The sequence below is a fragment of the Enhydra lutris genome, unplaced genomic scaffold (assembly GCF_002288905.1).
Source record: "Enhydra lutris kenyoni isolate GAN:26980312 unplaced genomic scaffold, ASM228890v2 scaffoldscaffold1, whole genome shotgun sequence".
Taxonomy (NCBI): domain Eukaryota; kingdom Metazoa; phylum Chordata; class Mammalia; order Carnivora; family Mustelidae; genus Enhydra; species Enhydra lutris.
In genome coordinates, this window is record NW_019154085.1 from 67,947,343 (window position 1) to 67,971,676 (window position 24,334).

The window sequence follows — 24,334 nt, forward strand, 5'->3', positions numbered from 1 at the left end:
GGTGAAGAAAGACCATAGGGTTCAGGAGGTGAAGCCAACCAAATACTGTGATGAGTTTTAGTCTCCCTATGGTCTAGAGTCGGGTAGCTCAAAGTGGGGGCTGTGGGCAAGCACTGGTCCATTTCATTCCTAGCCTGTGACATGCTAAGTAGAGTAACAAAATACTTTTTCATCTCTCAAATCTAATAAAAATCTTGGGCTTATATATTGCCCATCTTTATTTTTTCTGCTCATCCCTTCATTTCCAAACACTAGAGCAGGGCCTGACATGTAGCTGGTATGTACTGGGTGCCTGGGAGATCATAAGAGAATGTTGGAGAGAGGGCAGAGACCAGGAAACACCAAATGCCAGCAAATGGAGGACATCTTTTTTTTTTTTTTCCTAGTAATTCATCTTTATAAAGCATTGGTCTATGACAGGTTGCAAATACGCAGAACAAAACAAAAAGCAAGAACTGGTCCTTTACCTCAGGTAGTTAGAGAAGTGCTGGTCTAGCAAGTAAATGTAGAAATGGTGCTTGGCAGAGTTGCTAGAACTCCTGGCTATTTATTTAGCGTCTAGTAAAGATTTAGGTGTGGTAATGTTCCCAGAATAAGTCACCAGTAATACCTTCGGACACTCACTTTTAGTTCCCCATATTCCAACCATCTACGTGTATCAGCGCATTCCCTGAAGATTCCATCCATCCCTGAGGCAGATGCTTATGACCCCAGGCTTACAGGGAAATGCTGAAGAACTACTGATGGGCTCTCTCTCTAAGCAGACTAATGAGCGAGTCACAAAGGGCATAGGAGAGTCCACTGCACATTGCTCTAGCCCGCGTAAACGAGACGTAGGTTTCCTCAACTCTTAAAAAAGGTTCAGGTAATGTCCCCTCCTGTTGTTTCTTGCCATGTGAAGGGAGCCACCTGATTTCTTCATTCCTGGGAGAAGCGCCTTATAGAAGTGAGTTTGGGAAATGAATTAGACATGTTTAACCTAGTCCTTCTTCACTCTTGGAAACTAGCTACTCTGTACAAAGCTACACAGGGGCAGACCCCTGGGAGCAGAGTCCTGTGGCTGTTCAGCTGTGGGTGTTGATTCCTGGATTCAGTCGTAGGAAGGGAATTGTTCCCATGTACCCTGAGCCAATTTCTCCAGTATCAGCTTCTCTCAGTTGGTTTATAGTCTGGGCAGGAATACAAAGGTATTATTTGGAAGGCTTCTCTCAAACCTCACCAAATGGCAGTGATTATACATACATTAAAGGCTTGTCTCATAGGCTTTGCTGGCCTATATTCTTCACTTGCCTTCCTTTAGCCTTCTCGCAGAGGAGGGCAGATCCTGAATCACTCATGTGGTGACTATGCTGTATTGATACCTATTCTGTACCTTCCGCCGAGTAGAAGCCAGACCTTTCTTTGCCACACTGGTGGGTGACGGCAGTCTCCTGGCTCAGTCAATGCCCCTTTCTTTCTTTCTTTTTTTTTTTTTTTTAAGATTTTATTTATTTATTTGTCAGAGAGAATGAGCACAGGCAGAGGCAGAGGGAGAAGCAGGCTCCCCGCCGAGCAAGGAGCCCAATGCGGGACTCGATCCCAGGATGCCGGGATCCTGACCTGAGCCGAAGGCAGCTGCTCAACCAACTGAGCCACCCAGGCACCCCTCAATGCCCCTTTCTGCCTGTACTTTTCTGGGTGTGTTTCTCCTAAAGTTGTGGTTCATCTTTCCAGGTTTTTGAAGATCAATAAGCACATACTTTGTGACACATCACTATGGAAAACACAAGGGCTCTAAAATAAAAAGGAAGAATCAGATAAAAGTGAGTCTTTGCTCCTCTACAAAGTATCAAGAACAGAATGTCTTACCAGGCATTTTTACAGTTCACTTTGGGTAAACAGAGAAACGCTCATGGCTTCTGCAGCCTTCCCATTTCCAAGACCCAGTAAGGACTCTTTCTTTGGCTCTTCCTGAGTTAGGCCAGGGAGCATTAAAACTTACAGTCTATTTCTCTGAGATTCAGTTACAAGTCACTTTTGCTACAATTCTCTCTGACCTTGCATTTTTCTTTGGGTTACTGGAGTAGTTTTTGGCTAATCGCCTGTGAACACTGCCTACCTTTTCTAAGCCAGAATGTGGCTTGCTTCTTCTGGTAGCCCTTCCTCGTGATGACTGACTATGCCTGGCTGAGCTGGAGGAATGAATGACCCTAAATGCTTTGTCACCATATTGACAGCATTATGTCTCCTCAACTAGACCTTGTCTATGCCAATAGCTTTGTCTGTATTTTCCCCACCCCCCAAATATGGAATTATATTTGTAATATTACTTTATGTTACAGATTAAGTCCCTAAAGAAAGACAGTACCCACCCCCTTAATGTAGTTAAGATCTTCGTCAGTGTTTTCCATTCAACTTTGCTAGTTCAGGAGCACCTGGGTGGCTAAATCTGTTAAGCGTCTGCTTTTGGCTAAGGTCATGATCCAGGGGTCCTGGGATCAAGCACCACTTTGTATCTGGTAGCATGGCTTTGGGCTCCCTGCTCAGAGGGGTGTCTGCTTCTCCTTCTCCCTCTGCACCCCCCAATTCTAGCTCTTCTCTTGTTCACTCTCTCAAATAAATGAATAAAAATCTTAAGAAAAAAAAAAAAAAAGAACAAACTTTGCTAGTCCAAACATACATTTTAATGTAAAAATGCATGAATATAGAGAAGTATAGGCTTCTGGTTTAGAAAGCCTGCCTCTTTGGAAAGTTACTGACCTCATAAGAAACTATGGACAAACTCCCCAAGGTGGGATGAACAGAAAGTAACTTATACTCACATACAAACATAATTAAGTATAGATACAGTTGCATAACTAAAATGAAATTTAATGTAGATGTGTCAAAGAGAAGAAAGCACAAAAAATTTATAGAACTTATATGAAGTAGGGATGCTCAGTCTGTTAAACGACTGCCTTTTGCTCAGGTCATGATCCCAGGATCCTGGGATCAAGCCCCGCATCAGGGTCCTTGCTCAGCGGGGAGCCTGCTTCTCCCTCTGCCTGTCTCTCCCCCTGTTTGTACACTCTCTCTCTCTGACAAATAAATAAAAATCTTAAAAAAACAAAACAAAACAAACAGAAACAAAACTTACATGAAGTAAGAAAATGTTGAACGGGGTAATAACCAAAACTTCATTAACTTAGCAGTCTTGGGGTCCCAGAAAGTGAGGTAGCACCGGCCAGATTCCTTTGGTGTTGCATGTCCTTCTAGATGAGGCCGGGCAAGTGACAGTGGATTTGGAGCTGGGGCCAGCCCACCCCATGTTGCACAGCACACTGCACTGCAGATAGAACCCAGCAAACAGGGAATCCATTATAGTTGAGAGTTGCCCTGTGCAGATAACCAGCTTCTGCCAGCACTTGGAGGAGAGACGACCCTATTAAAATACCTTTTAAAAAGCTAAAGCTAAATGACTGAACATTAAAACTTTGAGGAATGGGGGGGGGGGAAATACTATGAGGAAACGTCAGCTTGCTTATCCAGGGAATGAGCAGAACTTAATTCTCATTCCAGCATGGGGCTGTTGGGCACCCAGCTCTTTCCACCCTGGATAGAAAACAAATCCCCAAGTTGCTACTGAGCCAAACTTTAAAGGCCAGTCAGGAAATGAGCAGCACTCCCGCATAGGAAAGACTGGATCAATGTTTTTTCTAAGTAAACAAAAGATCTGCAAAAGTGTTTCCTTGCACTATTTGGCAAGAGAAAGAAGCACCTGGAGAGAGAGTTAGGATGAGAAACCGTATAAGAAATGGGAGTAAAACAAGGATGGTTATAATGAAGCTTTGTCTCGCTAATCTCCAGGGCCCAAGTGTTCTATTAGGAAACAAAGCTGCAAATGAAGAGACAATCAGGAAGACTGTTAAGACTACATTCATGGAAAGGATAAATAGAATAAATACTTTTCTGGATCCTGAATCTCATCTTTCATTTGGATTTTTAAAAAACTTTAAAAATACCTTCTAGAGAGTCAAAGTGGAATATATACATTAAAATAAATGAGGGCTGTGGAGGAAGAAGTATGAGCAATGAGAAAAGCAATTATCCTTGGAGACAGAAATTTCTTTGCTTCAATGCAGCCTGTGATGCAGGCAATTTCAGCCATTCTCTTTCAGGTTGATTTTCCGTGCGAGTTCCAAATGCTGCTTGAGGGGACGTGGTCTCAGTTCACCTGGGGGACTGGGGCATAACTAAAGATGTATGGAGAGCTATCAGATTCTTTAAGGCAAACATTCTGTTTCAGTAGGACAGCCTCAGGAGGAAGTCACCCTTGGGAGACAGGTAAGAGAAATGAGGCAGCAACTGCATAGTGTTGTCTGTGTTAAATACATAAATTTAAACCACCTCCCAAAACCAATGCAAAGGACTCACCGCATCTCCTCGTTAATTTTATGAAGTCACAGAGTTTTAGCTCTTTTTCCCAATGAAAAAGGCTTAAAGACTTGAAGGGTTAGAGCCATTCCTCAATAATTTGGAAACAACCAATAATCAATACATAAAGATTAACTGAGAAAGAAAATTCATTTCTGCTTTTTCTGCAATGAGCCTAGGGAGTGTCACATAAAGGAGCAATAGATTGAGAAAACTGCCAAAGAATTTGTATAAGCAGAACAAAACTCATAGTTTCCCCGGACCAAACCCAACAGCCCAAGCAGGAGAGATGATGCTTGGGGGCTTTTTAGGAGGCGATCGATGGCTCACTTGATTTGGTAGGCAACATTTGATAGAAAAGCATATATTTTCTGGAGCCCAGCCTCTACTTAGTGCCTACCTGCTGGAGAAAATCAAAGATAAAGATGCAAATCCCTGGGAAGCCAGGGACACAGCTAACTGGACGCCATTTGTGACTATTTGAAGTCCATGAGTTCCTCAAGTATTGATCTTTTTTTCTCCTTATGAAATGTTAACGTGTGTTCTTATTCATTCACCTGCCTCTGGCTGTTCCTTACTAAAGGTTAAGTGGTTGTGAAACCACATGCACTACAGAATCCAAAGCAGCTGTTTGAAACTCTTGAACAAGGAGTAGTGCCTTGTAGCTCCTGGGGCAGCTGAGGGTGGGCTCTCTCTGACCATCTGTAGGTTTTAATGTGCTCCGTCCATCTCGTGCCAGCGTGGCTTGCCAGAGTTGGAGTCACTGTGCTTGGAGACACTGCAGGAGGGGGTCAAGGCGGGGGCGGGGGGGCGTGCTCTGCAGCCTCCTGGGCCTCTCCAGCAGGTGCACTTGCCTTTTCATTCTAAGGCTGTTTTTCTTACCCTCCGCAAGCACTCATACACAGAACTGTTATTACTTGTTACTGCATGTTGCTGATTCATACTCAGAGGAAAAAGTAATTTTGTCTTCAACACCTCTTCCCTGTCATGTAAGGCATATGTTAATGAAAGACAGATTTTGGCATCCACTCTCCTCTGTAGCTTTGAAGCCACAATATAAGATTCATTATAAATGAAGATGCAACTGTTATTTTACTTCTATTTATATTTATAACAACACCAAAGCCATCTTGCAGGTACCTTTGCGCCTCTTGAATCCCAAACCATATTCCAAGAAATGCTCAACATTTTATGCTTGAATTGGCATTAATGTGGCATTAACGTACATACAATGTTTTAAAATAAAGATGTTTTCACTCATATTTTGTTACTGACAATCCCTGAATTCACATCTTTTAGATTATACTAAAGCTGAATCCCTTGGAAGACATTTTAAGGCTTTTTCAGACTGCCTTTTTTTCCCCCTCTCTGTAAGTGAGGAGTATGCAGGCGATGGGTGCTCGGCTTGCTGGCTCGGCTCGGAGGGGAGCCAAGTGGAAGCCAGAAGGGGGTGGGGCAGGAGCAGAAGTAAACATATGCAGAATGCTGAAAAGAACTGATTGAAAGCTTTTGCTTTGTCATTCCTCTTAGTTCCTTTCCTTCTTTTCCTTCCCATTTTGTAACTGTGGACCAGTGCAATGCACTTATTTCATAGAATCACCGGCTCTGGAATGAGCTGTCACCTTGTAGATTGTCTCATCCAGACTCCTACCCATTGCTATAATTCTCCACTTGATTCAGGAGCTCCTTTTCTTCTCCAGCAGCTTTCCCAGCAGCATGTGAGCTATCGATTAAAAGTGTGCTGATGAGACTAGAGTTTTTGGAATCAGACAGTTCTGGGTCCAAACCGTGGCTCTGCCACGGATTGGCAGTGACATCTGGGCAAGTCTCAGAGCCCCAGTGTTATCTGTTAGATGGTCAGGACAGAAATGAATTCATAGGCGTCTGAAGATGAAATGAAGTAATAATGTAATATATAAAAATATAGTATATAGAAGACTCAGCACTGGTTGCTAAATTAAGAGTAGTTAAGTGGTTCAAAAGGAACCAAGACCCATACTTTCTGTTTGACTCTGAGGCAATTCTTTTACACCGCATCTTACTGTCTTTCTCACAAGGTCTCATAAAGCCACTGAAAGTTTCTGTTGCTGGAATACTCTCCATATGTGGCCTTGCAGACTGTAAATGCTGTTATTAAGAACAATACCTCCCATATATTCAGTGCTTTAGAATTTACAACGCACTTTCACAAGTGCAGGGTGGGGAGGTGGGGAGGGGAGGCAGGGGAGTACCCACACCAGCTCGATGTCTACTGGTGACTAACAGAGGCCGGAAGCAGGAGCTGCGGAGGCTCTGAAAGAGGTCTATTAGTGATGCAAATGTGAAGTTATCTGCACTTGTGAGGAGCATAATAAACATTAAAACCAATTAGAAGTAACAACGAGTGATATATTCAGGCTTCAGAACTTGGCTTTGAGGAGTTGGCAAACCGTAGGAATACAGCACGGGAGTTTGGGGGCAAGAAATTTACCTGAAGTGTAGCAGTAGAAATATGGGTGCGTTTTCCCATACAAACTAGAGTATAGTGACTATTTAGATTGCAGAATGGTAGAAACCTCCATGTGTTCATAGTTTAGAGACAAAGCATATGGAATTGAATCAAGCAAAGCAAGTCATTTCTCAGAATCAACATTCACTGAGTGCTTCAATACGATAAATCTATCACACTGAATGCAAAACTTTTAATAATAGAAACTGTTACCTTGACGTTCTTACAAAATTCTGAAATAGTTCTTCATGTGTGAGAGTTTTTACATTTGGAAATTCGCTCAAAAGCGAATTTTTAGAAGTGGAGAGAAAAGAGGCTGCATTTTTAATATAGAATATTTCATTGTTTCTGTATCGTAAGAAGATGAAGGAACATCTTTTTCTGTTAGAAAGAAAATGGTCCTTTTGAAATTCAGCTCCCTCAGAAGATGAATTTTTAAATCTCAAATTCTGTCTAACTAACTGGTCCTAGCTTTATGTCCATGCAGAAAAAATAAGAATTTCATGCAGCTACCAAATATTTTAAACTAATATCCAGGCAGATACATTTGCAACACTTCATGATTTTTTAATACCTACAGGCAATATTCCAAATCAGGTCTTTCTCCCCCCCACCCCCAATACCCCAAAAATCTGTATTTTGTCTAGCAGCAAACTTTAAGTAGGGGGCTGATTTAGGTGGGCTAAGCAAGAGAAAAGACTGACCAGACAAGTGGAAAGACACTTGTAGAAATGGCCCTACCGAGTAGCCATGTGGCACGGGAGGTCTATGCTAGACAGAGTCCAGAAGAGCCCAGTTTGTGTCTCACAGTCCAAATTTGGCTGATGTATTTTTGAAGTTTCTAAAGGTTAACTACATGCTATAATACATTATAGAAAGACACAAAGCTGAATTTTACTCTGCCAGTCAAAAGCCTGGCTTTAAACTGCTATTTAGGACTGAGAGAGAGAGTGTACAATTTACATGTGTGAGAATGTGAGAATGATTTTACCTTCTGTTGTTTTTAAAACCACCTTAGGCCACGATTTTTAAATTGAGGCACAAGAAGATCTGCTGGGGTTCCCATAGCGACATTAACTTGTTTAACTGTCCTTGTTGAATGTAATACTTTCAGGACTAGTTTGGCTTTTAAATGTATACTTTAATTATGAAATACAACTGAGTGAAGAGTCTCAGGCACATTTTAACTTCTGCATTTATTGACTGATGCCATGTAAACAGAAAGCTTGATATTGTACTTCTGAGGAATTGCCCCCAAGGCAAGTGTATGCAAAACCCTTTATGTGGTCTTCCTGCCCCGATGTCTGGCCTCACTGCATTCCATTCCATATGGGATGCCTCAATCTCTCTAAATGTATTTATAACATGAGTAGGATAAAACAGAAACAAACTAACCTCGGATTGCTCCAGACTAGAGACTAGAAGCCAATGTGCCCTCTATTCAAGGCTGTCTAGCAGCTGACTCCTACCCCATCTTTTCTCCACAATTCATCATAGGGAATGGCCCACACCAAACACACTTGTCTTCTCCCCATCAGGGACTAGGCTGACACCTACTGCCCCCCAGAACCTGATGTTTCCCCCTTCCTTCCCACCAACTAATCTTTCTCTTTGGAACCACTATCGCTGCCACTAACACTACTCTGGGACACGCTGTTTGTGACCAGGCAGCATCTCTCCTTTTTTCTTTTGATAACAGTGTCTTCATTTTCCTTTGAGGAACTTTCCTGCACCTCCATACATTCAGGTGGCACCATCAGTGAAGCTTCCCTGCCCCAAACTGTCGAGAGATGAATCCATGACCCAAGTTAGACCAATCACATTCTTCCGAAAACTGAATTTTAAGTGCATTCAAAAAGGAAAAAGAGTGGGAACTCAATTTTTCCAATGGTAGTCCTTCAAGAGATTTCCATTTCTTCTAGATTTCTGTGGCTCAAAGTCTGCTAGCTGCTAGGTTCCCTATTTGAGTACCTGTTTATATATTATCTGAGATTGTGATTTAGAGGCTTGGGATGTGCATGTTTTGCTTTGACAGCCAGATCCTATCTATGCTCTCTGAAGACAGGGCTGGGTCTGTATTTATTGTATTAGTCCATATAATTTAGCACAATGTAAAGTACTCAGTACTCTGCTATGTTGTACGACAAATGAAAAACCAATCTTAGAAACTCCATTTTTACAAAGTGCAATTTGAAAGCCAACTTATATCCTTTTTGAGGCAAGGTGGTAATAAGAATTTTGGCGGGGGGGGATAACAGTTGACTTAAAGAGAGCTTACAACAACTTGTACACCTAATAATAGCCTGAAAATAATGTTAGCATGGGTCATACTTCCCCAATTTTAGGAAACAGAAACTAAAATTCTATTTCAGACGTTAGTCTCTGAATTTAAAAAAAAAAAAGTTTTGGGGTAAACAGAAAAGGAGAAAACAAAAAAATTCACCTAGGCCTTGTGACTTGCGGGGGAAACAAGGAGTACTGTCTCTCTGCTATCAGATAAGAGAGGAAGAGAGTTTAACTATATTAGACTAACACATAAACAAATGGTTTTTTTTGCACTTCTAAAAAATGGCAGGGTATGGTTTCTCAGAATCATCTGACTTATAGCAGTAATTTAATTGAAAGCTTATAAATTTCAGAGAACAAACAAAATGGTTAGACATAAACACAAACAAGCTTGAGCACATTAAGCTTTGAAAACACAGAATATGGTACACTCTTCCAAATCATTTACGAGTGCTTAAACAAAAGAGCTCACCCATGATAAACAGCAGGATATACAAATTCTCTTTTCTTCTGGTTGTCCTTTCAAAAATGAAAGATCTACAGAAGTCTTTGTACAGTGTAATCCTCATGATTCAGCCATGAGAAAGGAGTGAAAATCCCAACTTGGAGGTTTTTTGAGTCAAGTGTAATGGTTTCTGGAATTTGCCTTGAACCCACACTCGGTGCATTTTCACTTGTTTTTTCCTATTCACTTGTAAACGACGATCAACCAGATTTTGCTTCTCGTCTAACCCAGCCTTGCAGAACATATTGTGGACTTCCCCTGTGAGACAAAAATGGCAATCAAATGTATATGTGACTGGTGCATGGTGGTGGGAGACAGGGGGACAGTCAGGAACAATGGAATATTAATGGAATGACTGACCATCTAAATTTCAGTTATACTAAGAGACTCCCCGGTACAAACTGGTTAAGGAAACCTGTAAAACCAAATGGATTTCTTCTACTTCACAGAAATACACCAAGTATGAACAGCTTAATATGGCAGGCATAAACAGATATACAATACTACTGGTTGCAGATTTCAATATTTTGAAAGGTGCCCTCTGTTCTGAGGTTTTTTTTTGTTTCCAGAGACCCCAAATGGCACATTATAAAAGTACTCACATAAGTTTGGAGAAAATCCTTGAGTGGAGAATTCATTTTAAACACTTTTTTAAAAATGAGAAATTGACAAGAGATAAGTAATTTTCCATGGACTCTTAAAATCAAGTTCCCTCCTCTGGCTGTGGTATGTCATCATTTTATTCTATATCTGAGCTAACAGTATTTCCAAAATGGAACAGACTACACCTTCACTTGGCTATAAGAATGAAACAAGCGATTCTTTAAAGCAGTTTCAACTGGAAAAAGATTAAAAGACAAAAAGGCCATTTTCGAGCTTTCACATAGAACAGTTATAGTGTGGTTACAGAGTAACCAAAGAGAGTTCTTACAGCTAATTACTTTCCCTTAGAGATAAGCATACCTTTTGTAAAGAAATATACTCTGGTACCATCTCCTCGAACATAAAAATTTTCAGATAAGCAATGTCCTGAAAAACATAATTGTGATCAGAGAAACTTAGTATTCCTTAAAACAAAACAGAAACGTGACATAAAATATAAACAAGGCATTTTTAAAACACATGAAAAGAATTCCAAACTGAATATACCCCTTTTAAAACGAAGCTGAGTCTTATCATATCTTCCATAATCCCGAAATAATAGCACTCCTCCAGGTTTCAGTAAGTTGGACAGTCGGTTTACAACGCCTTGCATCCTTTGAAAACAAAGCAAGATACTATCTGAAGAAGTCTTGCTTTACATGACACATTTAACCTTTTTAAAGATAAAATAAGGAAAGTTCCATGGGGCCAAAAAAATCTCACCACAAACCTAAGGGCGATGAAACCAAAAATATTTTGTACAGAAAGGAAAATGGATACCAAAACTTGCTAAACGATTAGACTCAGAAGACCTAGAGCATAAATCACCCAAATGACTGAGTGGTGTCTTCGCAGAGCTTGATGATGTCAAAGCTGCACTGCAAAACTACATAGATGGTTCCTGGTATTTCTATCAAGTTACGGTAGTCCCAAGGCAGATAAACATTGAAGTCACTTCATTTTCCTTGCAAGATAAAAAATATGGTGGAGCCATCCCAAATTGCACATATCTAAACAGAGATCACGTTTCCTCCAAAACTAGCCCCTTCTTCTTTATTTAGTTCAAAGGTGCCCTCATTCACTGAAGTGTTACACCTCAGAGGTATTTTTTTTTTTTAGATTTTTTAAAAAATTTATTTATTTGACAGAGAGAGATCACAAGTAGGCAGAGAGGCAGGCAGAGAGAGAGGAGGAAGGAAGGAAGCTCCCTGCTGAGCAGAGAGCCCGATGAGGGGCTCGATCCCAGCACCCTGGGATCATGACCCGAGCCGAAGGCAGAGGCTTTAACCCACTGAGCCACCCAGGTGCCCCATACCTCAGAGGTATTTTTAATCCCTTTTCTTTTCCTCCTCTTTCACGAGTCTCTCCACAACCACGTGGTCATCCTATTCTAGGTCTTCTTTTTTTAAATGATGTTTTGTCTCCTTTTTGTTTCCCTTTTGTAGTCCTTTAGTACAAATTGCTACCTCCTTAGGCCTGGAAACAGAATACTTTCTAACATCCTTTATTATTCCCCTGTTAATTCTTCCTGCATATCAGTGAGGAATTATTCTACTTAAAATGATGGTTTTGTCAAATCATCCCTTTGCTCAAAAATGTTCATGATTTTAATCCATAGGATAAAATCTCAATTTCTTAGCTGGGCTCTTAAGATCTCCTTCAACCGGCCTCAATCTTTCCAACATCTTTCCCACTATACCCTAATGTGAAGCATCAACTCTGCCCTAACTGTTCCAAGCTTGGCTCTGAAGCAATCCATGCCTTTGTTCACGTGGTTCCCCTCAAAGAATTCTCTCTTATTTTCTGCCTATTTAAATTCTATTCACACTCCAAGCCCCAGCTCAATACTGGGAAGCCTTTACTTACTTTCTTTTATTATTTATTCTTTTCATCTGGTTCCCAATCAAATACAACCCCTTGTGACTGCTCTTGACTTAATGTTTTTGGTTAAATGTTCATGGTCTTATGTGTGATTATGGGTCAGAGATGGCAAAGATTTCAGATCTCATATCCATGCCGAGTGACTGACATTGGCTGCCTACAGAGCTCAGTGGGAATGACAATCAGGGTACAAAATCAGTTATGAGTGTCTGCCCTGAGCAGAGAATGGTAAATGGAAGCCCGTGTGCTGAGTCCTAGCTATCTCTGCTTTATCCACGCTACTTAAAGCTTCTAGATTTTATTTTAAAAATGAGGAGTTTGCATCAGATAATCTGTAAATTCCTTCCAATTAAAACAATGTTCAGTGGAATAAAGGAGAGAAAAGCCAGATTTATGTCAGGTTATGAAGGAAGTAGATAGTGAGAAAATGAAAGTCACTATGAAAACAAGATAGAAATATAACATAAAGAGGTGGCAAAATTAGATGAAATGCTCTCTTAAAAAATTGGAACATAAGTACATGAAAGGGAAAAAAAGAAAAGTCTTTTTCCTTGTTTATTTTGTTAGAGGTTATTTTCACACTGTTTATGGCTTTAGAGTTCAGCAATTAAAGAAAACCATATCTAAACCTTAAAATATTCGCATTCAGGATAAATGTCTTATGTACAGAGAATACCTTTCTGCAATTACTACTAAAACAAAGTATGAAACATAAATGCAGAAAAATAAACAGCCAGATATTTCAAAATGCAGCCATCTCCCTCTGCAAATCCTTTCTTCCCAACTATCCTTTAACATCTGGGGTTGTAGGTAAAGGCAACGGTGGGGGCTGCTTTTCTTCATCAGCCCACCTTGCTTGGCTTGGTGCCAAATTCCAGAACCAGTTCCTGAGGACTGCAGGGGAGCGTGGGCTGGGGGAGATGGACAAGACAAGAAACGGGAGAGGGCCCCTTTTCTTTTTCTGCCTTGGGCCAACTCTGCTATCCTCATCTACCTCTAGATGGAAGGTGAGGAAAAGGAAAAAAAGAGATTTAAAAAAGGAGTATTTATTGATTGCCTACTCTATGCTTGGATCTGTGGTAAACATATTGTACTTTCTTTTATTTCAGTGGTAAGGACAGTTAGCTCTTCTTTTTAGCCTCTTATGGTTTATTCCCATTTAAGCTGGATCCCCCAGTCTCAAGGTCTAGCAGAACTGCTTGCCATTCATTTGTGCATGGATTTTTCAAGCTGGTAGGAAGCCACTTTTCTAAAACTTCCACAGGGCTGAATATACCACCAGAGTCCCAAATGACCCTAAAGATACTGTCTTTTCACTTACTACTGCCTTCCTTCTACTTACTCACCTATTTTCAGATCATTTCTATATAGGTAAGAAAGTGGCTAGGGGCAGGATACATCTGAATTTATTTTATAATAAATAAATAGAATGAACATACTGTAGAATAACAGTAATCTTTCCAAGACATCTGCTTCCCCTTCTTTTTAACATTCAGTTCAAATCATGAGAAAATACATTATCTAAACTAATTTTAAGTAGAGTTTTTGTGGTCTTATTTGGAATTTAAACATTTCCTGTTATAGGTGTCAAATAGAAAATCTTGTTCTCTAACCACCTACTCCATCCTTTTAACTATTCATTCTTTTAACTATGAAACAAAATACATAGATGACATCTCTCTACCAGTACCTGAATGATGCCAATATTCTAAACAGATTAGCAGAAAGACACAGATTATAGAAAGTGGGAGGAAAAAGTGGCTTCATGGAATGTGATATGTCTCACCAGGTGCAAAAATATGTTTCATTCGGATTTATTTGGAAATTTAATTTGTCTTTCAACAAGCAATCAAAGTGCTCATCTCTAAATAAGAGGTAAAAAGACTATAAAGGGTCCTAGTGAGTTTGTAATTGCAAAGGGAAAAGCACACGTTAACTCGGTTTCTTTGGGAAAGGGTCACACTCATCAAACAAAGACTGGTTGATGTCAAGTCTCTACCAGCAGAGGAAATTTTCGGGGTTGAATCTACTGCCTCAGCAGAAAATCCAATTTTAAGAAAACTTACACATGCACAACCCTTGCCACCACACGTGTGCCTTAATACAAGTGAGGTGGCAGAATTTTAAGAGAGGTGATCATTTTAACAGCTGGTAGTATCTCTTTCTGTTTCCTCTCTGGACAAAAGCTATGTCGCTATTTCAAAACAATGTATGAACAAAAAATTTAAGTCATAAATATTTAAATGATGGCAATGGCCAATCTTAGATGATAAAGGTCCAAGGTTAATCTAGCAAATCTTGAGTACCTCTAATTCCCTGGAGAACTTCTTTAACACAAAATTTTTAAAGCCTGTCGACAGACCAGTGTGAAACCAAACAGATTCACAGCCCACCTCTTCACGAACATTCGGTAAGATACTAAATCAAAGATGTTTGTTTCTGATCACCAAGTACAATTTCCCTCTTGGGAGTCTATTAGGCTGTTCTGAATTTGTAATTTCCTTGAAGCACCGTCACTTTTAATAGGTATGTGTCTAGCCAGAGAATGCTCACTTCTCTGACAGTGATAGAAAGCTCACTAATGAAGCAGTTTGGCCAGTTTCTTTCCCCAAGTCTGAAGAAAGGAAAAACTGCACTTAAAAGGCTGCATGTTCTACACAGTGTAGTTCACTAAATCATAAATTCAAGAATTGTCACTTTTTTTTTATATTTCTGAAAACTACAACTGATAAAGGGGCTTTACACATTGCTTTGCCCTTCTGTCTTTGGTTACCTGTCAGGATGAATGGAAGAGAGCACAAAGACAAGGAGAATGACGTCCAGTATCCCATCTGGGAAAGGGTAAGGTAAGCCCTCATCACAGATGTCATGAACAAAGGCACAACACTGGGCTGCTCTGTAGGACGAGTGCAACTATCATGATAAAGGAATAAAAAGGGGGGGAAAAAGCAGTTAGCAGACTTCTAGCATTTTTCTTAAAATAAAAAGGTCAAACTTTATATTTCTCCTAGTGCCTTTTTCCTCTGTAAATCTGGATGCACTTTATTTCAGATTCAGTATTCTGTAAGCTTATTTCAAGCTGCCACAAAAAATTAAGTCTTGTGCTTGGACTCATAGCATTCTTCACAATCCCTCTTTAGTTTAGAAAGAGGAATGGGGGCCACCTGGGTGCCTCAGTTGGCTAAGTGTTTGCCTTAGGCTTGGGTCATGATCCCAGGGTCCTGGGATTGAGCCCCGCATTGGGCTCCCTGCTAGTGGAGAGTGTGCTTCTCCCTTTCCCTCTGCCTGGTACTCCTCCTGCTTGTGCTTTCTCTCTCTGTGTGTCAAATAAATAAAATCTTAAAAAAAAAAAAAGGTCCAGAAACTTAAAAAAATAAAAGATAAAAAGAGGAATAGGGCAGGCCTTTGAGTCAGTAGGCAACATTGTTGAAAGACTACCATATATTATTTCAGAGGCACTGAGATGGTCCTCAGCTCTCTCTCCTACTGCTTGTTCCATGCCTCCTTTGGCTTAAAATACAAATACCCTCTACTACATAATCAAAAATTAGATAATGGTAATGATAGCACAACTTCGTACATATACTAAAATCAGTGAATTGTATAAAGTGGTGAATTCCATGGTGTGTGAACTGTATCTCAATAAAGGCTGTTATTTAAAAAAATTAGAACATACATACACACAAATTTGCCCATAAAACAATACCAGAAGGATATATACCAAAATACCTAACCTTGATTCACCATAGGACTCTAAGAAGTGTGATTATAGGTGAATTTTATCTCTCTGTTTAGGCTTTTCAGTATTTTAGAAAATGTCTACCATGATTAACTATTACTCAATATCAGAAATTAAGTTCCATGTACTGACTATACATTTCTGTTAGCAGAATTTCCATTCCTTTCCCATCTCCTAAAAATACTTTTTGCTAAGGTAATGCTTACTAGCTTTTGGGGATTGGTCAAACAAGTCCAGGCTCCCCACTGCTTTTCCAACAGTCTAGGACAGTTTACACTTGTATTATATGCCTTCTCAATTTTTTTTAATGTCATAATTTTTAATTTAATGAGTACCTCTTACATGTTAGACTGTGTACAGGGATCTAGGGACATAAATATGAATAAGATCATCTTGTAGGGGGTATCTGGGTAACTCATGGTGAAGCATCTGACTCTTGGTTTCAGTTCAGGTCATGACTTCCAGGTTCTCAGATCAAGCCCCATACTGAGATCAAGCCCTGTGTTGGGCTCCACATAAGGCATGGATCCTACTTAAAATTCTCTCCCCAGGGCACCTGGGTGGCTCAGTTGGTTGTGTGTGACTCTTAGTTTCAGCTCAAGTCATGGTCTTAGGGCTGATGAGACCCACGTTGGGAATTCACGCTCAGCAGGGAGTCTGCTTGAGATTCTCTCCCTCTCCCTCTGCCCCTCCTCCAGCTTGTGTGCATGTACTCCCTAATAAATAAATAAATAAATAAGATTCTCTCTCTCTCTCTCTCTCCCCCCGCTCTTTAAAAAAAAAAAAGATCACCTTGTAGGACCTGTTGACCTTTCTGGGTGTACCAATGCCTTCAACTTTATTTTAAATACAAAACAACTTCTATCATTTTAAGGTGATACCTTAGGTATCAGCTGATGATATGATTCCCAGAAATAGTAAAAGCTCGGTTAAAAATGGTCACAGATAACATTTGAAATATTTCAAAAATATCACAGCAGCAGCAAATGAATTAGATCCTTACCTGGCTCTCCTTAAAGAAAATATGAAGCATACCTTTACTAGCTCCACAGCTCTGGAAGCAAAATCACAACAGTAAAGAAAGGATTCTGGAACATTCCTATGAAAATGAAACCAATATTTAAATCTAGAGTTAATCTATGCTCAGGTTACAGAAGAAAGGAAACTGTAGGCTTGAACTTGTTAAAAAGTATTTCTTTAATAGAATTTTGGATGACACTTGGATTGTTGTTTCTTCCTTTTAGACATTATTCTCTATAGTGGCATAAGGGTGCCTTCATGTTGCTTCTGAAATAGCATTGTCTCAAATGCTTACCATTAATTACAGGGTAACTTTCAAATTCCTGTCCTGCTTTTGAAGTTCTCCATTATGTAAGGCTACCTACCCTTACATCCCATCATACTCTCACATGGGAAACCTCCAAAGCTATCCATCATCACTGCTCCATCTTTCTCCTGCTCCCCCCATCTCCCCACACTCTTTCTTCTGTGCCTCCAGCCAGTAAGGCCTATAGCTCCTTCATAGCTTAGTCAAGTTCTACCCGTGTGCAAGGACTCTCAGACCCCTGTGTCCTTGGTGCTTCAGTCCCCTTTCTCTGTGTACAACTCATTTGGTTCTTGACCCTCTCAGAGAGGCTCTGATGCCCCTAATGGAACAGAAACATAAATATATATATATATATATGTAAACACAACTTCTAAACATTTATTAGCCTCATTTATGTACGAAACATTAGAATACAAGGTAGTAAATGAAATTGTCTAGTAAATAGTAAAAGTATATATTTTGGAGCCAAATAGACCTGTGTTTAAATCCTGAATTTTCCATTTATTAACTCTGTGAATTTGACTTAACTTCTTTAATACTCAGTTATTTTATTTATAAATTTAAAGTCAGTCATTTTTTGGCAGGGGATGTTTATACATATCAAAGTCTTGAATAGTTTTAAGTGGCCTCCACTGAACTTGTAGACAAGTTCTATTTGGCCTTTACCTAAAATTCAGTTACAATGTCTGGATCGTGGTTACTCATGGGCACACATATACTCTGAATTTTGTGGACCAGTACCCTTCCTGATCATCCCTAGTATGATGGTATCAAATAATCCTTGCATCATGTTACTTAATACCATGTATGAATCACAGAAAGAGATTAGTTTGTCATTAAACAATAATTTAACTCTGGTCCTGGCTCTTGTGGGTTTTATAGCCTAGCTGAGGACATGACTGGTTTTATATAGCTTTTATAGGGTTGTGGATCGGGCAGAGTTCCAAAGGTGTAAGTCTTCAGAATTTTGTAGAAGGGGAATAGCATTGCTGAGTGGGGAGAAGGGTAAATGGTATAAGGGCTTAGAGATGGGAGTCCTATGCCAGGGATAAGAAGCAGAGTTGATCCTGAGAGCTCAAGCCAGTATGTAGCAGGTTATATAAGTGGGCCTTAAAACACATAATTAGAACTTCTAATTTGGTTCAGGAGACATTTCAAGCAAGGAGAACTACTAAATAAATATGAAATACAAACACAAATATGTATTCTACAAATAAAATCCCACCCAGGTTCAGATTATACTCTTAAATGCTACCCATTGATGGATACTACATTCATGTATAATGCATTAATTCTGTGGCATTGGGGATTTACATTTAATTTAAGATTAGTTAAAATATGATGAATAGGATTTGGTTATGACTTGCGCTGCTTGCCTTTTTCATCCGTCCCATATAAAAAACAGTGCTTTACTCCAGCCGATACCCCTACTGTTTCCTATGAAATCCATATATTTGTGACCCCTAACTTCCTGGGTGGTCGGTCACATGTGTTTGAACTTTTCTCAGGAAGCACTCACATGCATATAGCCCTATGTAATATGATGGCTAAGGGCAAGGGCTCTGGAACCAAACTGCCTATGGTTTGAATCCTGGCTGTACCACTCAGTTGTATCATCTTGGAATAGTTACTTAATTTCTCTGTAACTCCATTTCCTCATCTATAAAGCAGAGATAAATATGGCACCTAAGGTCATTGTAAGGATTGGAGCAATTCATATAAGTTTCCAAAAAGGTGCCAAACTCAGAGTAAGCACCTGCTAAATGTTAGTCATTGTTATAACTGTTGTTGCTATTGCTATTATTTTTATTATAACCATCATATTATTATTATAGGAAGACCTGCCTCTGCCTTCTAGGAACTTAAAAACTTAAGAACTTATCACAGTTCTGTAAAAACTTCCATATAACTCAAAATGCTTCTCTGGACACTAGCACATCTAGCTCCTTATAAAAGGTATGCAGTCAACCTTTGGGCACTGGTTGCTAAACACCCACAAGATACAGAATAGTCTAGTAGCTAAAGGAAAGCATGTGCCATTTGCCATGTGTCCTACCAGGACAGCAGCATGACCTCTGAGACTGAATTCCCAGTGCAATAGCAGCCCAAGCTGAGGTCTTATGACCACCCAATGACTTTCCAGAGCTTTTCTGTAAAATCAGCTGACTGCCTTGGCCCTGCTCCCAGGAAGCAGGTGTAAATATCACTACTACCACCACACCACTCTCTTGGCAGGGGGGTTTAAGCATTAAATGATCCTTGGAGAATGATATGACCTCTCAATTCCAGAGGTCTAATGATGGTAAAGTATTCAGAAAATGTAAAATATTAATCCTATAGTCTCCAAAAGTAATAAAACATAATTTTTTAGGTGGGGAAAAAAGTCTAATTCTCCCTTTGGAAGCCGAAAAAAAAAAATCACTGATTGCCTTTTAAAAATTAATTAATTATCTTAGGTTATCAAGCTACAATGATTAAAACAAAACAGCCAAGAAGTATCAGGGAGTGAGGAAAAAAGTGCTTGCAATCATTCATTGGAGGGAGAAGAGGGAAAAATAGAACAACTAGGAATTCAGAGATATTATCCAATATGTATTGAGCTCTAACTACCTGTATTGCACTGTTAGGTTACCTGGAAAATCAGATTAGGATAAAATATATTTTCTACTTCAAGGAATATATGCAGTGGTTGGAGAGACAAGACTTAAAGAAATGGTATGCTAAATAATACCTTGAGATGAGTCATAAAGCAATTCATTATCAATTGCCAAAGTAGTAAATTTATCTGTATTGTAAGGTCAGAAGTTACTGGGGTGAAGGAAACTGAGTATGTGGTATAAAACAGCAGGAAATATTGGTCCAGAAATGGGGAAAAGGGAAAACAAAGAAAATAAGTATGAAAAGAGAAAGGTCATTCAGAACTGCAAATTTGCCACTATCACTTCTGCCTGGCCACTTTAACTGGTAATCTAATGGTATTAGGAAATTACTATTTATTATGTTAGGTTTAGAATAGTAATGAAGAATGTACTGATTTTTTTTTTTGGAGATACACCACAAGTATTTAAAAATAAAGTGTCATGATGTTGGCATTGTGTTAACTGTTAAATCAAGGTGGTGGGTTTGTGAAAATTCACTGTTATTACTCTTTACTTTTCTGAATGCTTTCACATTTTCATAAGGAAAAGCTAAAAAAAACCATCATTAAAATTTAAAATACACATAGAGAAAAGACTGAAAGGAATTATAACAAAAATGCTGACAGCAGCTATGTTAGGGTGATGGGGATGATGGGTGATTCCCACCCTCCTCTCCTTTAATGGAAATGTTCTGCAATGTGCTCATGTCAATTTTATAATGGAAAAATAATGTGAAAGCTACTGTGTAAACTTAAAAAAAGAAAAAAGACCAGCCCCAGGTACAAGTGCTAGAAAAATCTTTGTGAGGAGTGTTGTCTTCATCATGGAAATACTACAACACATATGTGAGGCGGTGAACAGGAAGGACGCATTAGGAGAACACCTCTGTCCCTATTATCTACACCTGCTTTTTTTGTCTTAGGGTTAGTTGCTGTTACCTCTAAACAATTCCAAGTCTAGAGACAACCACTGGACAAAGGGAAGTCTTAATACTGGGTGTGGCTCCAGAAGTGATGACAAAATAAAATGAGGTTAAAGTATAATCTTTAAATTCAATTCTCTCTGTGGGAAATGGCTCCTACAGACCTGGAGGAGCAAATGGAATTCTGAAGTTTAGCAATTCACAGCTTAGTGGAACGGTCAAATCTCTGGTTCTTTTCTTATTCTCTCATCCACACACACACACACAAGCTTAAAAAATTACTTCAACCCACAGCTGTGAAACACTCTTTTCAGAGTAATTCCTAATTCACACAAAATTTGACACTAGGACTAAGACAATGCTTTTGAAAGTTGTTTAAGCCATTGTTTATATGTGAACAAGAATACTACTGGCATATAGATGACATTTTTCCAGAATTTCTTAACGCCCCATACATATGTAAAATTTTGCAAGAGAAAACTTTAAGACTCACTGTAAAGTGTTCAAAATTGGAAAAACACTATTTCCAGCTCCACAGCCAACCTAAAAAAATCAAAAGAATAAACAAATATCATGAAAACAAGGTTAAATTTTCCTCACCAATGTTAGATTTTTTTTTTTTTTTTTTTTTTAACTAGAAAGAAATGTACCGGATGTCTAGGTGTTGAAGGGTCTTTCTTTCTTTCTGTTTTTTAAAAGATTTTATTTATTTATTGGACAGAGAGAGAGAGAGAGAGAGCGCACACAAGCAGGGGGAGGGGCAAAGGGAGAGGGAGAAGTAGACTCCTTGCTGGGCAGGGAGCCCATGGGATCATGACCGGACCAGAAAGAGATACTTAACTGACTGAGCCACCAAGGTGCCCCAGAGGAATCGGAGGGTTTTCTAAACTGGAAAGCAATCGAATAAGTCACAAGAATAATGCTGACAAATTTAACTATGGAAATATTTAAAATTTTTTACACACCAAAACTCAAACCAAATTAAAAGGTTACCAACACACTGTAAAAAAAATTGGTGGGGCGCCTGGGTGGCTCAGTGGGTTAAGCCTCTGCCTTTGGCTTAGGTCATAATCTCAGGGTCCTGGGATGGAGTCCCGCATTGGGCTCTCTGCTCCTTGTAGGGAGACTGCTTCCCCACCCCCTGCCCCCGGCCTGCCTCTCTGCCTACTTGTGTTCTCTCTTTCTCTGTCAAATAAATAAATAAAATCTTTTTTAAAAATTGGCAATAAATACAGTAAAAAGATAGTATTCATTAAGAAAAATAACATAAATAAGCAAAGGAAATAAACAGAACACAAAAGAAGTGCAAATAGTTTCTAAACATTTGAAGAACGATGTGACCTAGTTAACAATCAAAGAAATGCAAATTAAAACATGGTATAATTTTCATCTGTCAAAGAGGAAATCACTTAAAATAAGAACACTTTTTAAAAAAGATTTTATTTATTTATTTGACACAGAGAGCAGGCAAGAGCAAGGGGAGGGGCAGAGGGAGAGTAGCACACTACCCACTGAGCAGGGAGCCCAATGCGGAACTTGATCCCAGAACCCCGGGATCATGACCTGATCTGAAGGCAGATGCTTAATCAACTGAGCCCCTAAAATAAGAATATTCTAACCAAGGAGGGTATGATGAAACAGACATACATTGCCATGAATTGGTATTAATACAACTTCCTAAAAAGTGATTTGGCAATATATACTAAGGGCATTAAAATTTTTTTTAACTTTTTTTAAAAAAGATTTTATTTGACAGAAAGAGACATAGCAGGAGGGGGGAACACAAGCAGGGGGTGTGGAGAGGGAGAAGCAAGATTCTCGCTGAGCAGGAAGCCTGAATGCGGGGCTCCTTCCCAGGACCCTGGGATCATGACCTGAGCAGAACGCAGATGCTTAACGACTGAGCCACCGAGGCGCCCCAAGGGCATTAAATTTTTAAAATAAATTATGAGCTAGTAAATCTGACCCAAGATAATAAAAGAAAATGGAGAAAAGTCTATACCCAAAGATATTTTCTGTAGAAAATCTGAAAACAATTTAAATGTCTAGTATTGTGAAAACAGATAAGCAGAATTAAAGTACTTTCCATAGGAAAATATTTTGCAGCCACGAAAATATTTATAGAGAATTTTTAAGATAGAAAAACTGCTTATGTTGCTTATGTTATAATGTTAAATAAAAACAAAGCAAAACCCCAAAATACAGGTACAGTATAGCTCAACTGTATAAAACTGTATAAACAAAAGGAGAAAAGTTAGTAAAATGTTAAGCGTGGTTAACTCCCTTGTATGTGGGATAGTAGATACTTTTATCTACTCTTTTGCAAACTCTCTAATCAATATATATTACCTTTATAACAGAAGGAAGAGATTTATTTTTAAAAATAGAAAGTCAATATCTATACTGGATTACAGTTAATTATATATCTCATTATTTCTAGTTCACTTAAAAAGGGTTAATAACAGGAAGAAATAGAAATTAAGGCCAAAACTTAATTGGAATTTATTTATTTATTTATTTTTAAGATTTTATTTATTTATTTGACAGAGGGAGATCACAAGTAGACAGAGAGGCAGGCAGAGAGAGAGACAGAGAGAGAGGGAAGCAGGTTCCCTGCTGAGCAGAGAGCCCGATGCAGGACTCGATCCCAGGACCCTGAGATCATGACCTGAGCCGAAGGCAGCGGCTTAACCCACTGAGCCACCCAGGCGCCCCTTAATTGGAATTTAAAACTGCCTTCAAGTTAGAAATGAAAACAAATTAAAAAAAAAATTAAAACCCAAACTTAGAACTTGATGATAGACAAGAGTCCTTTAAATATTCTTTATGCACAGAAGTATACTGAACACTTATTTAGTTAGATTTGATAATTTCCCCCTAAAAAAATCTGGATTATTAATAAAGTCATATGGAATGTACATTTCAAAGCTATTTGCCACCTCCCATCTTTGCCCCGGCCAGACAGTACCTCTAGGATTCTGAAAGTGGCGTTGCTACCAGGAAACAATTCTGTCTTCAGAGGTCCTTTTCTGTTTTCTTTAGATTCTAGGTTGGAAAAATGTGATCCCACTTTGCTTTGACTACGTGATGAACCACAACTTTTCTTATGATTGTTTTCTTCAGGCATAGTAGGGCAGTGCCTTCTTGAGAAACCATCTGCAGCACTAGTTTTTGCATGATCCCATGATAATTCCTGCAACTTCTGTTCAGTTTTTTGATCAACCGGAATAATTTCAGGAAATTCCCTCAACAGCCAATTACGATCCTTGAAAAACTTATTCTTATGAATCTTATAAAATGTGTTCCAATATTTACTAGCTTCATTCTCATACTTAACTAAAAGAAAAAAAAGGAAAAAAAGATTTTACTATGAATTATGTTTACTATTACTATTTTAATAACTAAATATATTTAATAAATATTGTTAAATATATTACAGACATTATGATTTATATTTACTATTGAGTAATTTTAATATTACAGTTTTTATCTGATTTTTTTTTTTGGCCTCTT

At 39.0% G+C, this 24,334-nt stretch overlaps 1 protein-coding gene across 1 annotated transcript in view; it reads right to left on the bottom strand.

Annotated features, from left to right (window-relative positions):
- Positions 1–9,270: 9,270 nt before the first annotated feature.
- Positions 9,271–24,334, bottom strand: part of LOC111141979 (methyltransferase-like protein 8) — a 71,929-nt gene continuing 56,865 nt past the window's right edge. Inside the window, exons 5-11 of the mRNA XM_022494876.1 lie at positions 23,790–24,157; positions 21,315–21,364; positions 16,969–17,032; positions 14,968–15,107; positions 10,821–10,927; positions 10,635–10,700; positions 9,271–9,929 (exon numbers count right to left, since the gene is read on the bottom strand). Coding sequence (XP_022350584.1) covers positions 9,739–9,929; positions 10,635–10,700; positions 10,821–10,927; positions 14,968–15,107; positions 16,969–17,032; positions 21,315–21,364; positions 23,790–24,157 — 986 coding nt within the window. The 3' untranslated portion in view covers positions 9,271–9,738. The remainder of the gene's footprint in view (positions 9,930–10,634; positions 10,701–10,820; positions 10,928–14,967; positions 15,108–16,968; positions 17,033–21,314; positions 21,365–23,789; positions 24,158–24,334) is intronic.